This window comes from Esox lucius, chromosome 3 (assembly GCF_011004845.1).
Source record: "Esox lucius isolate fEsoLuc1 chromosome 3, fEsoLuc1.pri, whole genome shotgun sequence".
NCBI classification, from domain to species: Eukaryota; Metazoa; Chordata; class Actinopteri; order Esociformes; family Esocidae; genus Esox; species Esox lucius.
The window spans coordinates 32368883-32385831 of NC_047571.1; the positions used below are offsets into that span (position 1 = coordinate 32368883).

The 16949-nt window shown below is 43.9% G+C and overlaps 1 protein-coding gene across 1 annotated transcript; it reads left to right on the forward strand.

The window, feature by feature from the left end:
• Nucleotides 1–6383: 6383 nt before the first annotated feature.
• On the forward strand, nucleotides 6384–12159 carry LOC105030446 (alpha-amylase 1). Its single transcript, XM_010904319.5, has 9 exons — nucleotides 6384–6708; nucleotides 8595–8741; nucleotides 9439–9636; nucleotides 9831–10061; nucleotides 10234–10367; nucleotides 10638–10760; nucleotides 11014–11208; nucleotides 11518–11643; nucleotides 11827–12159. Exons 1-9 carry the CDS (start codon nucleotides 6532–6534, stop codon nucleotides 12014–12016), a joined length of 1521 nt encoding a protein of 506 aa, XP_010902621.1. The 5' UTR covers nucleotides 6384–6531; the 3' UTR covers nucleotides 12017–12159.
• Nucleotides 12160–16949: the final 4790 nt, after the last annotated feature.

Sequence of the window (16949 nt, forward strand, 5' to 3'; positions counted from 1 at the left end):
GTTGTAGTGGATGGTGCCAGATGTTCATGGTCGTAGTGGGCAGTGCTAGATGTTTATTGTTATAGTGGGTGGTGCTAGATGTTCATGGTTGTAGTGGGTGGTGCCAGATGTTTATGGTTGTAGTAGGTGGTGCTAGATGTTTATGGTTGTAGTGGATGGTGCCAGATGTTCATGGTCGTAGTGGGCAGTGCTAGATGTTTATTGTTATAGTGGGTGGTGTTAGATGTTCATGGTTGTAGTGGGTGGTGCCAGATGTTTATGGTTGTAGTAGGTGGTGCTAGATGTTTATGGTTGTAGTGGATGGTGCCAGATGTTCATGGTCCTAGTGGGCAGTGCTAGATGTTTGTGGTCATAGTGGGTGGTGCTGGATGTTTATTGTTATAGTGGGTGGTGCCAGATGTTCATGGTTGTAGTAGGTGGTGCTAGATGTTTATGGTTGTAGTGGGTGATGTTAGATGTTCATGGTCGTAGTTGGCAGTGCTAGATGTTTATGGTTGTAGTGGGTGGTGCCAAATGTTCATGGTCGTAGTGGGCGGTGCTAGTTTTGGATGTTTTAGGTGCAAATTCCTTCTTGATGCAGAAAGCAACCATTTTAACATTTTAATCTGAATTTACATTTGAGCTGTGAATTCAAATAAAGTATTTAAAATGTCTCATAGGGTTTCCTTTTGTTGATGTAGTGGAAAGCTTTTCTTTTTTCTCCACATCTGCACAGCATGATGATATGGCAATGGCGTGGAAGAGTCCTTAATAATGAAATATTCTGCACAGCACAAAACACTGAATACATTCTACAAACAGGCTATACTGTCTAACACTAAAACATAGTTTTATTTACAAATCACTTTTGGTGGAGGTAATCAAAATATTTCATTTGGGTCCTTAAGCAATTTTTGTTTTGTTTCATCCAGAGTGACTGTTTCTTCATGATCTGATCTGTGTTAGTTTCAGTCCAGCTGTGTCCGCGAAGTTGTTTCTGTAGCTGAGTGGAACCCAGCAAAACAGACATTAACGTAATGCCTCAGCTGGGCTGAAATGAGCCAAAATCTCTGGTTTTCAGGCTTCTGACAACTGGATGGGTTATTAAGATAGGGACTGGGATATTAGCATGGAGACTGGAGTATTAAGACAAGGACTGGGGTATTAAGACAGGGACTGGGATATTAGCATGGAGACTGGGGTATTAAGACAATGATTGGGGTATTAAAACAGGGACTGGAATATTAGCATGGAGACTGGGGTATTAAGTCAAGGACTGAGGTATTAGGACAGGGTCTGGGGTATTAGCATGGAAACTGGTGTATTTGCATGAGGACAGGGGTTTTAGTATAGGCACTTGGATATTAAGACAAGGACTGGGGAATTAAAATAGGGACTGAGGTATTATGATGGGGACTGGGGTATTAGCATGGGGACTGAGCTATTAGGATTGGGACTGGGGTATTAGCATGGGGACTGGGGTTTTAGGATGGGGACTGGGGTATTAGGATTGGGACTGGGGTATTAGGATGGGGACTGAGGTATTAAGATGAGGAGTTGGGTTTTAGGATGGTGACTTGGGTATTAGCATGGGGACTGGACATTAGCATGGAGACTGGACATTAGCAGGGACACTGGGGTATAAGGATGGAGACTGAGGTATTAGGATGGAGATTGGGGTATTAGGATGGAGACTGGGCTATTAGAATGATGTGACAGGGCATACCACTCCTAGTCTCTTTTCTTTTCTCCTCTTCTGTCTTTTTCCTTTATCTCACAATTTACCTCTTTCTTTTTTCCTTCATCTCTCTCTTTTGGTCAGTTTTTTTCTCCTTTTTTTCTACATATTTTTCAGGCTTTCCTCTCTCTCCCTCCCATCTTTCCCCTCTCTTCCTCCAATCTTTCCACTCTCTCCCTCCCATCTTTCCCCTCTCTTCCTCCCATATTTCCCCTCTCTCCCTCCCATCTTTCCCCTCTCTCCCTCTCATCTTTCCCCTCTCTCCCTCTCATCTTTCCCCTCTCTCCCTCCCATATTTCCCCTCTCTCCCTCCCATATTTCCCCTCTCTCCCTCCCATCTTTCCCATCTCTCTCTCCCATGTTTCCCCTCTTTTCCTCCCATCTTTCCTCTCTCTCCCTCCCATCTTTCCCATCTCTCCCCCCATTTTCCACTCTCTCCCTCCCATCTTTCCACTCTCTCCCTCCCATCTTTCCCATCTCTCCCTGCCATCTTTCCACTCTCTCCCTCCCATCTTTCCCCTCTCCCCCTCCCATTTTTCCCCTCTCTCCCTCCCATCTTTCCCCTTTCTCCCTCCCATCTTTCCCATCTCTCCCTCCCCCATTTCCCCTCTCTCCCTCCCATATTTCCCCTCTGTCCCTCCCATATTTCCCCTCTCTCCCTCCCATGTTTCCCCTCTCTTCCTCCCATCTTTCCCCTCTCTCCTTCCCATCATTCCCATCTATCCCTCCCATCTTTCCCATCTCTCCCTCCCATCTTTCCACTCTCTCCCTCCCATCTTTCCCATCTCTCCCTCCCATCTTTCCACTCTCTCCCTCCCATCTTTCCCCTCTCCCCCTTCCATTTTTCCCCTCTCTCCCTCCCATCTTTCCCCTCTCTCCCTCCCATCTTTCCCCTCTCTCCCTCCAATCTTCCCCCTCTCTCCCTCCCATCTTTCCCTCCAATTTTTCCCCTTTCTCCCTCCCATCTTTCCCATCTCTCCCTCCCATGTTTCCCATCTCTCCCTCCCATATTTCCCCTCTCTCCCTCCCATATTTCCCCTCTGTCCCTCCCATATTTCCCCTCTCTTCCTCCCATCTTTCCCCTCTCTCCCTCCCATCTTTCCCATCTCTCCCTCCCATCTTTCCCATCTCTCCCTCCCATCTTTCCCCTCTCTCCCTCCCATATTTCCCCTCTCTCCCTCCCATATTTCCCCTCTCTCCCTCCCATCTTTTCACTCTCTCCCTCCCATCTTTCCCCTCTCTCCCTCCCATATTTCCCCTCTCTCCCTCCCATATTTCCCCTCTCTCCCTCCCATCTTTTCACTCTCTCCCTCCCATCTTTCCACTCTCTCCCTCCCATCTTTCCCCTCTCCTTCCTTCCATCTCATCCAGTCCCATGACAGGACCTGCGGTACAAGGGATCAGATGACTAGTCCTTACCCATCACCTGTGCTCCTACACTGGGCTGAAAGAGAGCATTGTTCCCCATCCAACTCCTGTCTGGAGGGAGCTATGGCCTGTAAAGGAAAATCACATCATTCCTGACTGGAATTCTTAGGTCCCATGGGAACAGAGTGGGTGTCCTCAACTCTGACCCTGCCGTAGTAGTAAGTGCCACAGTCCACAAAGCATTCCACGTCATCAGTTAAAATAGTTTATTTAGCCAATAGTGGAACAACAATATTATAATTGGTCTTACGCTGCTATATTATTGGGCTGGGTGAGTAAGGTCAGTTCTCCTTCTCCACTATAAATACCTGTAGATCTAAATTTTCCCTGTATCCTGCCGTTTTAAACTTAGGAGGACATGAGGTCTTGGCCCTCACCTGAGAAGTACCAGGCTTGAAAGACCCGTTGCTGTCCCTGTCCAGAGTCCTCCTGGTTGTGTTGCAGATCAAGACGATACCTGATGATTTCAGCTGCCACTGTGCTGACACCTCCCCCCTCCCCTGTGTTTTCCCGGTCCTTGTTCATCTGGTCATGCTTCTGACCTGGATTAAATTTAAATAGACTCTGGATTCAGCCCACATTCATTTATTATTTATTACAATTTGTACTCTAAATATGTTCACCCGGCACTGCCAGAAGAGGACTAGTCACCCCTCTGAGCCTGGGTCCTCTCTAGGTTTCTTCCTAAATTTCAGCCTTCTTAGGGAGTTTTTCCTAGCCACTGAATTTCAACACTACTGTTGTTTGCTCCTTGGGGTTTCAGGTTGGATGTTTTGTAAAAGCACTTTGTGACAACTGCTGATGTAAAAAAAGCTTTATAAATACATTTGATTGATTGCTTGAATAATTCCAAAAGTCCAAATAAATTATCAAGTAATTAGACCAAGATCTGGTTTGTGGCTGTATATAGCTTAATATGCACCTGCAAAGCAAGCTTAATGAAACACCATGGTGCCTAAGATTGAGACCATAACACTGAGAGAGTAACATGGACACAATAACATTGATAATAACATTGACATCATACCACCGAGGCCATAACAATGAGATCATATCATGGAGAACCTAACATGGATACCATAACATTGAGAGTGTGAAAGAGAGCCTAACATGGAGACCATAACATTGAGAGTGTGAAAGAGAGCCTAACATGGAGACCATAACATTGAGAGTGTGAAAGAGAGCCTAACATGGATACCATAACATTGAGAGTGTAAAATTGAGACAATACATTTGATATCACAACACAGACACCATAACACAGTCATGTTGGAACATCATATTTGAAGTCTATTTTAATGCAGTCAAATGTTCTCTCAACTTCATTGGCTGATCCATGGCTGATGATTCGTTTGCAATTATAAAAACTCCAACCAGGCAATTGGGAGGCCAACTTCCTCATGGAGATACCCATGATATAACAGACCTTATAAAGGCAGGGATACACAGATGAGAGCTCTTTCCATCTCTATGGGCAACTCTGGTGTTGTTCCCAGCGGCTGTGACCCCTGTGACCCGGAACCAAGCTAACCCGGGTCAGATGTCAGGTCAGATGTCAATCTGTCAGACAAGCAGCGCTGGCTCTATTAAACACAGATGTACTGACGCCATATCTTCATTTGGGCCAGCTTCCCGCTGCAGTAAAAACACTGCAGTGAAAATATATTGTAGGGGTTGATACATTTTTCCTTAGGGCAAATCAAGTCACATTGCAAAGTGGATAATACATACTCCATAAGCATTTTTTAAACCTTGGCTACTCTTCAAATGTAATTCCAATAAAGTATTAATTTATATCTTATGTGTTTTTGTTAAGCATACCGACAACAAAAGCCTTTTGCAAGGACAACTCAAACTCGCATTACAGCTGGTTGCCTCACAACAAACGTTGAATCAGCTCAATTTAATGTGGGGTCTGGATGGTTGCAGTACCCTGATAAACCCACTGAGGGAGCTAGAGTTCTGTAGAAATAACACAATGAAGATTTTAGATTAAACGGCAAAGTCCTTCGCTAAAATCTCTTATGTTTTTGTAGGTCTACATTTTTGCTTTTGTTTTGATAACAAATTGCAGCTAGATTATGTAATGAATCAAATTAAATACAAAAAGCTTCACCAGGAATCCAAACATATGTTATATTGTACCCTGACGAAAGACAAAATCTACAGAACTCTCTGTCATGCACACCACAATTCTGTCACCCCTCCCACATGCACACACATACACACACACAGAGACATACACAAACATACACAAACAGACACACACACACAGGCACACACACAAATACACATTAAAACTTACCAGACACCAGAATCTATCAATATCTGACTCATTCAGAATCAGTAGTAATCTTTTACCTCTGCCATGACATTTAACATAGAAATCCATATATATAGATAGATAGATAGATATATTTTAGATAGATAGATATATTTTAGGTAGTTGCAGTCACCATGGTTCCCCATGGGAACACCAATATGGTTCACCAGCATTTTGACAGCACGAGAACACAGTGGGTTAACTGGGGTTTCAATAGCTTTTCTAAAGCAGATGATTAACAAAAAGCCCACTATTCTCAGAGGGATTTTTCACATCGTAATAGCACAAATGTCCTCTTGAAAACGCAACCCGCCACAAAATCTGCAGCAGAGATAAACTCAAGTTGTTTGATCAGTAATTCATGTCAAGGTCAGTCAATAAACACTTGTTAAAACAAGCGTCACTGATAAATATTATGTAACAGCAGTTGATAGAAAGCAAAGTTAACAGATCCTTCAATATTATGGATCACATTTTAAACCAATAAATTTACATTAAGTGTGAACCCACTACTCATGACCAAAGAAAACACTACAAACGACACAGGTCCTGCCAACTATCAATATCATAACAAAAATTAGTTGTTACCCACTGGTTATAAAGCGTTATAAACAAGATGCTTTGAATCCAGAATGCTGATTGTCTGACAGCCGTTGTGTTTGAGACTGTACACCATGGGTAAGACATCACATCCATTCCCTGCCCGTTCCATTGAAAACATTTAAATGAATATGTTACACAATGATACGACAGGCAAGTCAAGGATTGCAGTGACAAATGTCAAATGTTTTGACACCACTGTTTATATATACTGTATGTGTCAATGTGTTAGGAATGCCGAAGTTCATGATAACTATTGGATGGAAAATTACACTTTACCCTGGGAAGATCTCAGTCCCGCTCACCTGCTAACACGACGTCCGTGACAAAGCAAATGTTGAATGTTTATACAAACCTAGCAAGCTCTTTCATTGGCTGATGCCCCTTTAATATAAATATACTGGTGGTGAACCTCCTGTTTTGTTGTCTGTTTTTTTCTTTCACTGGAAGAGCGAAACTCAAGATGATGAAGTACATTGTTGTGTTGGCCGTCCTGTGTCTGGGTCTGAGTTGGGCTTACAACAATCCACACACAAAGCACGGCAGACAGACCATCGTCCACTTGTTCGAGTGGAAGTGGACTGACATCGCAGCCGAGTGTGAGAGGTTCCTCGCTCCCAAAGGATATGCTGGGGTTCAGGTGTGTATGGTTTCCAGAAGTTTCTAGAGCCACAAAGTCAGAGTATATAGCTACAGTCAGTGTCTATAGTGAGAAAGTCAGAGTCTATAGCAACAAAGTCAGAGTTTATAACTACAAAGACAGAGTCTATAGCTACAAATCTCACCATATAGCTACAAAGTCAGAGCCTATAGCCACAAATTCAGAGTCCATAACTACAGTCAGAATGTATGGCCAAAAAGTCAAGGTTAGGGGTGGAAACTAGGTTAACAGAGTAGTTAGGATTAAGTGCAACTGGCATAACGTGTATTACAGTGCATTTGGAGAGTATTTAGACCCCTTCACTTATTCCACATTTTGTTACGTTACTGCCTTATTCTAAAATGGATTACGTTTTTTTTGTCACTTTGGTACTACTATCAATAGTAAGTGAAAATGTTTTACAACACTAAGTACACCACTCCAAACTGATCACACTTTTAGCACATTAAGGCTTGCGTTCAAAATAACTGATTTCGCTATAATTTGGTTTCAAAACATATTTCACAAAAAGATCACAGATTTATTCACCATGTTTTTGGTGAAATAAATATATAATGATTATGTTGGTTAAGTCATCAATACAAAACGTAGTTGAAATCCTTTTAGTTTAGTCATTGTCACAGTTAGTCCAAGAACAAACAATGTAAGATACATCTTTCAAAATGTAAACCGTTACCATGTATTAGACCATTTTTCACATTAGGCAAATCTCTACCTGTTCTGAGCACCTGTCTCTGGTCAGTATGGGTGTGAGAGAGGAACTGAAGAGTAATGTGTCAGTCTGGATTCTGGTAGAATAGACTGAGAGAAAGATAGACTGTGTGTAGTGTGTTTCTGAACTCAGGTCGAATTGTATGTGTGAGTGGATGATTGACAGAGACAAATATAGAGTGCGTTTGAGGCAGGGTAAATACATGAAAATATACACCGATCAGCCATAACATTATGACCACCTGCCTAATAATGTGTAGGTCCCCATTTGGCCGACAAAACAGCCCTGACCCGTCAAGGCATGGACCCCACTAGACCTCTGAAGGTGTGCTGTGGTATCTGGCACCAAGACGTTAGCAGCAGATCCTTTAAGTCCTGTAAGATGCGAGGTGGGGCATCCATGGATCGGACCTGTTTGTCCAGCACATCCCAAAGATGCTCGATTGGATTGAGATCTGGGGAATTTGGAGGCCAAGTCAACACCTTGAACTTGTTGTTGTGTTCCTCAAACCGTTCCTCAACCATTTTTGGTTTGTGGCAGGGTGCATTATCCTGCTGAAAGAGGCCAATGCCATCAGGGAATACCATTGCCATGAAAGGGTGCACATGGTCTGCAACAATGCTTAGGTAGGTGGTATGTTTTAAAGTGACATCCACATGAATGTCAGGACCCAAGGGTTCCCAGTAGAACATTGCCCAAAGCAACACACTGCCAGCGCTGGTTTGCCTTCTTCCCATAGTTCCTCCTGGTACCATGCGTTCTAAAAGAAAATGTGATTCTTCAGACCAGGACACTCCACATGGGCTGTTGTTTTTGATCCAGTCGTCTAGCCTTCATAATGATTCCTGCTTCTAACACATCAACTTTTTGGACAGAACGTTCACTTGCTGCCTAATATATCCCACCCACTGACAGGTGCCATGATGAGATAAGCAGTGTTATTCACTTCACCTGTCAGTGGTCATAATGTATCTGTGTATCTAGTCATCCGAAAACTCAGTGGAAAGATATTCCATTTACTGCTACATGAACAATGACATACAGATCTTTGTAACTGTTAATCTCTGCGATAATTCAATGAGTGCCCTGTTGATTGTTGTTGTTACTCACCGTAGTGTTCAACATCTAACCCATACTGTGGCCCCCTCCCCAGATCTCTCCTCCCCAGGAGAGCATTGTTTTGACCAACCCCTGGAGGCCCTGGTGGGAGAGGTATCAGCCAATCAGCTACAACCTGTGTTCCAGATCAGGAAATGAGAATGACCTCAAAGACATGATCACCAGATGCAACAATGTTGGGGTAAACTATGCCCACCAACCGACATAAAGTACATTATCGGAAACTGCCCCCACCAACCTACATAAAGTACATTATCGGAAACTGCCCCCACCAACCTACATAAAGTACATTACATTATCAAAAACTGCCCCCACCAACCTACATAAAGTATATTACATTATCAAAAACTGTCCCCACCAACCGACATAAATTACATGATCAGAAATTACACCGGGCAACCTACATAAAGTACATTATCGGAAACTGCCCCCACCAACCTACATAAAGTACATTATCGGAAACTGCCCCAACCAACCTACATAAAGTACATTATCGGAAACTGCCCCAACCAACCTACATAAAGTACATTATCGGAAACTGCCCCAACCAACCTACATAAAGTACATTATCGGAAGCTGCCCCCACCAACCTACATAAAGTACATTATCGGAAGATGCCCCCACCAACCTACATAAATTACACTATCAGAAACTACCCCACCAACCTACATAAAGTACATTATTAGAAACCACACCCAGCGACCTGACAAAAGTACATTATTTAAAACTTTGCTAACCACATGTCTTCATTAAACAGAATAAAAATCAAGACTTACACTGCAAAAGAAGGAATTCCTGGTAGTTCATTTTATCGCTTCCTCAAATTAAAACAATTTGTTTTTGAAAAACCTGTCAAAATTGCCCCCCTGTATTCCCAGGTCAACATCTACGTCGACGCTGTCATCAACCACATGTGTGGATCCGGAGCTGGCGAGGGAACCCATTCCAACTGTGGAACCTACTTCAATGCTAACAAGAGGGAGTTTCCCTCCATTCCGTATGGTGCCTTTGACTTCAACAATGCCAAGTGCAAAACCAGCAGCGGCAACATTGAGAACTACAATGATATCAATCAGGTTATGTGAAGGCCACCTTAGAGCAACCACTTCACTTCCGTTTTAAAACCATAAATACGCATCTTTGACCTGAAATCAAAGATGACAGATTATACCATTGCATAGTAATCAAACTCCACAAAAAAAACACCATAATGGTCTGAGCTTGGACCAGTTTTCCTTCCATAACCAGGGAGTTCTGTTCTGGTCTCCAGGTGCGCGACTGTAAACTGGTGAGTCTACTGGACCTTGCCCTGGAAAAGGACTACGTTAGGGGCAAGGTTGCGGACTACATGAACAAGCTGATCGACATGGGGGTGGCTGGGTTCAGAGTTGACGCCTGCAAGCACATGTGGCCCGGCGACATGGAGGCTGTGTTTGGACGTCTCCACAACCTCAACGCTAAATGGTTCGACAAGAACTCCAGGCCCTTTATATTCCAGGAGGTAAACCTATTCTTATACTAAAGTATTAAGGGATATATTAGGACTCAAAGCTAAATCTGTTACCAGGAATCAGAAAATTAGGGACCTTCCAGTGAAATTTTTTATCCAATCAATGTTTGGAGTCGTGTAAGGTGTGCTCTACACCTCCATTTTATTAATAATTTTCTCTTAGGTTATTGATATGGGATTTGAAGCCATCAAGGCCTCAGAGTACTTCCACCTGGGCAGAGTGACTGAGTTCAAGTATTCAGTCAAACTGGGAACCATCATGAGGAAGTGGGACAATGAAAAGCTGTGTTACACAAAGTGAGATATGAAGACATAAAATACGTTATATAAGTCATCAAATCAAATCATCAAATCAAATTTATTTATAAAGCCCTTTTTACAACAACATTTGTCACAAAGTGCTTTACAGAGACACCCGGCATTAAACCCCAAGGAGCAAACAACAGTAGTGTTGAATTTAAGTGTGATTCATCTAAATACTGCATACATTTTTCTCACACATCTAATGTACACCTAGACTTCTTTCAGCCTGACGGTACGATGTGTGTGTGTTTGTGTGTAATTCAGGAACTGGGGTGAGGGTTGGGGCTTCATGCCTAGCCACAATGCTCTGGTGTTTGTGGATAACCATGATAACCAGAGAGGCCATGGAGCAGGAGGACCATCCATTGTCACCCACAAGGACTCCAGGTACACCCATTGCACCTCTCACTTCCTGCAACCAATTCAGTGTGAGTTAACCTATTAGTTAACCTACTAGATAATCTGTTTGCTAGCCCATTGGTTAGCATACTAGCTCACCTGTTAGCTAGCCTATTAGCTAGCATGCAAGCTAGCCTGTTAGCTAACCTCTTAGTGAGCAGACACACCTGCTACCTCTGATCTTATCCAAGCAACAGCTGCAGTACATGGCCCATTGATGTTGTCACATCTTCATGTGCAGGCTTTACAAGATGGCCACTGCCTTCATGCTAGCCCATCCCTATGGAATGGCCCGGGTCATGTCCTCCTTTGGCTGGCAACATACCGATCAGGGCCCTCCCAGCCACTTGAACGGGAACACCAAGGACGTTCCCATCAACGTTGACGGCACCTGTGGTGACGGTTGGGTGTGTGAGCACCGGTGGCGCCAGATCATGTGAGTGACTCGTGAGAAAAGCCAGCAGTATTTTGTTAGCTCTCTGACTTTGCGCAGAGTGAGTGATAAGTGACTATATCATCTCCAAAGGGAGTATCTGTGTAGTAAGAATAGGCTTCCCGGATTCTCCCCAGAGACAAACACGTTACGACATCAGGGAGAACAGTACAGAACTAAACACATCAACACGGACATTCTCCATTGGCTGCATGATAGATGTTGTTCACCAAATCATCCACCTTATAGTGACTTTCAATGCAGATGACTGTTGCTGGTCTTGTCCTTAGTCTGTGCTGTATGTGTCTGTAGGAACATGGCTGCCTTCCGTAACGTGGTGAATGGACAGCCCCATTCCAACTGGTGGGATAATGGCAGCAACCAGGTAGCCTTCGGACGCGGGAACCGTGGCTTCATTGTCTTTAACAATGACAACTGGTGAGGGCTGTGTTGTGAAGCCTCCTTTTATTGGTTGGTTCATGTATTATTTTCCTTAATGATTGGTCGACTATCTGTTTGTGGGTAAATTGATTGGCTGGCTGATTAGTGGATTGTTTCTTAGATGTAGTTAACCAAATAGATTCTGTCATCTCTTCCACTTCCTGTATTCTAACCAATCAGGCAACTGGATGTGACTCTGAATACTGGAATGCCTGGTGGCATCTACTGTGATGTCATTTCTGGCCAGAAGCAAGGAGAGGTCTGCACTGGGAAGGCCATCCATGTCAAGTTGGATGGCCACGCCCACTTCGTGATCAGCAACACCGATGAGGATCCCATGGTGGCAATCCATGCTGAGTCCAAGCTGTAAATAAACACTATGAATGCAAAAATATATATATATATGTATTTCAGTGTTGTATTAACTATATTAGGATGTGTTCTGTTTATGTTCAGAGCTCACCATTGTTTAGCATTTGTCCACAATAAAATGCTAGGTATTTCAAAAGGGAAGCAATGAGCCTACCTTTGAGGTTTGTGACTTTGACACATGGGTTGACAGGTTAATATGCAAACACTGACATGTGGCTATTAGGAGGGATGATACATTTGGGATTTTCAGAGATCCAGTCACAAGATGGGATGTGCCTCAACACAACAGTACATAAAGAAATATCAATAGGTCGAGTAGGATCTTTTCCCAAAGTATCCCTTTAACAATACCAACAGATTCATTTTGGGATTCAGACATTATCTGATTGTACCTGATCCAAGGGTAGGTCATAAATAAACTACATTTAAACGTAGAACTTTTAACACTTCTGAGGGCCAACTCCCAGGACAACAGGATGTGCATGTAACGGCAGTCCTAAACACGTTATCTTCCCAGTGACACTCTTTGTTTTTGCTCTGACACGTTTAGACATATAAAAACCTGCCTTCTATTATTTCCCCACACCCTCAAGAGGACAGTGAACCACTTTGTGAGGGAGTGGTTGTTTATGTGAGTGTGTGTTTGTGCGAGCGTGTGTGTGTGTTTGAAGCTATTACACATGGCAGCGACTCACCCGGTCCGCTAACAAGAGAGGATATAAAGGGATGAAAGAAAGTGATGAAGGAAAGATGAGAGAAAGTATAAGCTAGCTGGCCTCCCAGTCAGTCTACCAGCATGACCCCCAGTAATGGGCTGTCAAAGATGTACTGGCAACACTGGGAACCCCAAAACGACCCCAAAACGACTTGGCCTTCGGGAACTAACAGGCCGTGAAGCGGCAATCAGCAGGGCAACTCACAACAAAGCATTCTATGCTGTTTTAATAAAACAAGCTGAATATAGTATACCATATCCTACCCTCTTACTATACCACAGGTCAATATAGTCTACCAGTCATATCCTACCCTCTTACTATACCACAGGTCAATATAGTCTACCAGTCATATCCTACCATCTTACTATACCACAGGTCAATATAGTCTACCAGTCATATCCTACCCTCTAACTATACCACAGGTCAATATAGTCTACCAGTCATATCCAACCCTCTTACTATACCACAGGTCAATATAGTCTACCAGTCATATCCTACCCTCTTACTATACCACAGGTCAATATAGTCTACCAGTCATATCCTACCCTCTTACTATACCACAGATCAATATAGTCTACCAGTCATATCCTACCCTCTTACTATACCACAGGTCAATATAGTCTACCAGTCATATCCTACCCTCTTACTATGCCACAGAGCAACATAGTCTACCAGTCATATCCTACCCTCTTACTATACCACAGGTCAATATAGTCTACCAGTCATATCCAACCATCTTACTATACCACAGATCAATATAGTCTACCAGTCATATCCAACCATCTTACTATACCACAGATCAATATAGTCTACCAGTCATATCCTACCCTCTAACTATACCACAGGTCAATATAGTCTACCAGTCATATCCTACCCTCTTACTATACCTTATGTCAATATAGTCTACCAGTCATATCCAACCCTCTTACTATACCACAGGTCAATATAGTCTACCAGTCATATCCTACCCTCTAACTATACCACAGGTCAATATAGTCTACCAGTCATATCCTACCCTCTTACTATACCTTATGTCAATATAGTCTACCAGTCATATCCAACCCTCTTACTATACCACAGGTCAATATAGTCTACCAGTCATATCCTACCCTCTTTCTATACCACAGATCAATATAGTCTACCAGTCATATCCTACCCTCTAACTATACCACAGGTCAATATAGTCTACCAGTCATATCCTACCCTCTTACTATACCTTATGTCAATATAGTCTACCAGTCATATCCAACCCTCTTACTATACCACAGGTCAATATAGTCTACCAGTCATATCCTACCCTCTTTCTATACCACAGGTCAATATAGTCTACCAGTCATATCCTACCCTCTTTCTATACCACAGGTCAATATAGTCTACCAGTCATATCCTACCCTCTTTCTATACCACAGGTCAATATAGTCTACCAGTCATATCCTAGCTTCTTACTATACCACAGGTCAATATAGTCTACCAGTTATATCCTACCCTCTTACTATACCACAGGTCAATATAGTCTACCAGTCATATCCTACCCTCTTACTATACCACAGGTCAATATAGTCTACCAGTCATATCCAACCATCTTACTATACCACAGGTCAATATAGTCTACCAGTCATATCCTACCCTCTTACTATACCACAGGTCAATATAGTCTACCAGTTATATCCTACCGTCTCACTATACCACATGTCAATATAGTCTACCAGTCATATCCTACCCTCTTACTATACCACAGGTCAATATAGTCTACCAGTCATATCCTACCCTCTTACTATACCACAGGTCAATATAGTCTACCAGTCATATCCTACCCTCTTACTATACCACAGGTCAATATAGTCTACCAGTCATATCCTACCCTCTTACTATACCACAGGTCAATATAGTCTACCAGTCATATTCTACCCTCTTACTATACCACAGGTCAATATAGTCTACCAGTCATATCCTACCCTCTTACTATACCACAGTTCAATATAGTCTACCAGTCATATCCTACCCTCTTACTATACCACAGGTCAATATAGTCTACCAGTCATATCCTACCCTCTTACTATACCACAGGTCAATATAGTCTACCAGTCATACCCTACCCTCTTACTATACCACAGGTCAATATAGTCTACCAGTCAATGTTGCTGGCATCATTTACCAAAAACAATGCAATTTCAAATTTTCAACATTTGACATGTTGTCTTTGTACTATTTTCAGTTAAATATAGGGATGAATGATTTGTAAGTCATTGCATTCTGTTTTTATTTGCATTTTATGCTGTGTCCCAACTTTTTGGGAAATGGGGCTGTACTATCATGGACAAAAATGATACTATATTAAAATGTGTTTGTGTAGGCATGCTTGTGTGTGTATTTCAGTAAGTGGGAAAGACTGGGGGGAGAGAGACACAGACAGGAGCGGTGAGAGAGCATCAGGAGATGGTAGAGAGAGAGACAGGAGGAGAGAGACAGGATGGGGAGCGAGATAGACAGGACAGTGGGAAGAGAGAGACAGGACAGTGGGGAGAGAGAGACAGGACAGTGGGGAGAGAGAGACAGGACAGTGGGGAGAGAGAGACAGGACAGTGGGGAGAGAGAGACAGGACAGTGGGGAGAGATTTACCTCCCTCTCTCCCTGCCTGCTTTGCCTCCACCCACTCATTGAGTGGCATGTCAGAGACACTAGGGCCAAGACAAGGACACGTTGTGAGAAATGAGCTGAGCCATGAGAATGTTTGCACAGGTTGGGCTCCTAGGAAGGTCACATCGTCCTAGGACGAACAAGGACATGTGGGTGGTTTTGAATCTGGTGACCCCTGGGAGGAACCAGGACATGTGGGTGGTTTTGAATCTGGTGACCCCTGGGAGGAACCAGGACATGTGGGTGGTGTTGAATCTGGTGACCCCTGGGAGGAACCAGGACATGTGGGTGGTTTTGAATCTGGTGACCCCTGGGAGGAACCAGGACATGTGGGTGGTGTTGAATCTGGTGACCCCTGGGAGGAACCAGGACATGTGGGTGGTGTTGAATCTGGTGACCCCTGGGAGGAACCAGGACATGTGGGTGGTTTTGAATCTGGTGACCCCTGGGAGGAACCAGGACATGTGGGTGGTGTTGAATCATAAACGGTTATTGAAAAGTAGCTAGTGCAGTTAATGTCACCCTGTTCTCCGTGTCCTGTACTTCTTTCAAACTACTGCAAGTCTGAAGTAAAAAGGAGGTATTTGAGACATCTGTCCACAGTGCAAGTATTTCAAAGAATATGTGATATTTTACCTCAGCTGTGGACTATAGTTCTTCTCTGTACAGAGAAGGTCAAAGCAGAAGGTATCTGACCCAGACCATGACCCAGACACAGACCCTGACCCAGACACAGACACAGATCCAGAACTGACCCAGACGCAGACCCAGACTCAAACACAGACCCAGACCCAGACACAGACCCAGACCCTGACCCAGACACAGACCCAGACCCTGACACACAGACCCAGACACAGAACTGACCCAGACACAGACCCTGATCCAGACACAGACACAGATCCAGACACAGAACTGACCCAGACGAAGACCCAGACTCAAACACAGACCCAGACCCAGACACAGACCTTGACCCTGACCCAGACACAGACCCAGACCCTGACACACAGACCCAGACACAGAACTGACCCAGACACAGACCCTGACCCAGACACAGACACAGATCCAGACAGAGAACTGACCCAGACGCAGACCCAGACTCAAACACAGACCCAGACCCAGACCCTGACCCAGACACAGACCCAGACCCTGACACACAGACCCAGACACAGAACTGACCCAGACACAGACCCAGACCCTGACACACAGACCCAGACACAGAACTGACCCAGACGCAGACCCAGACTCAAACACAGACCCAGACCCAGATCCAGACCCTGACCTAGACACAGACCCAGACCCTGACACACAGACCCAGACACAGAACTGACCCAGACACAGAACTGACCCAGACACAGACCCAGACACAGACACAGAACTGACCCAGACACAGAACTCACCCAGACCAGGACACAGACCCGACCCAGACCAGGACACAGACCCAGACACAGACCCTGACCTAGACACAGAACTGACCCAGACACAGACACAGACCCAGACACAGAACTGACCCAGACCCAGACACAGAATCTGTATCCCGATCCATGTGTTCTTCTGTCTATTCTATTCTGTCCCTGTGA

Excerpts from the sequence above, each read along its gene's own strand:
- LOC105030446 (XM_010904319.5), top strand. The coding sequence starts at position 6,532 with ATGATGAAGTACATTGTTGTGTTGGCCGTCCTGTGTCTGGGTCTGAGT. Across the intron at positions 10,761-11,013 it reads GTCACCCACAAGGACTCCAG|GCTTTACAAGATGGCCACTG; the intron begins GTACACCCATTG and ends CTTCATGTGCAG. Across the intron at positions 11,209-11,517 it reads CACCGGTGGCGCCAGATCAT|GAACATGGCTGCCTTCCGTA; the intron begins GTGAGTGACTCG and ends ATGTGTCTGTAG.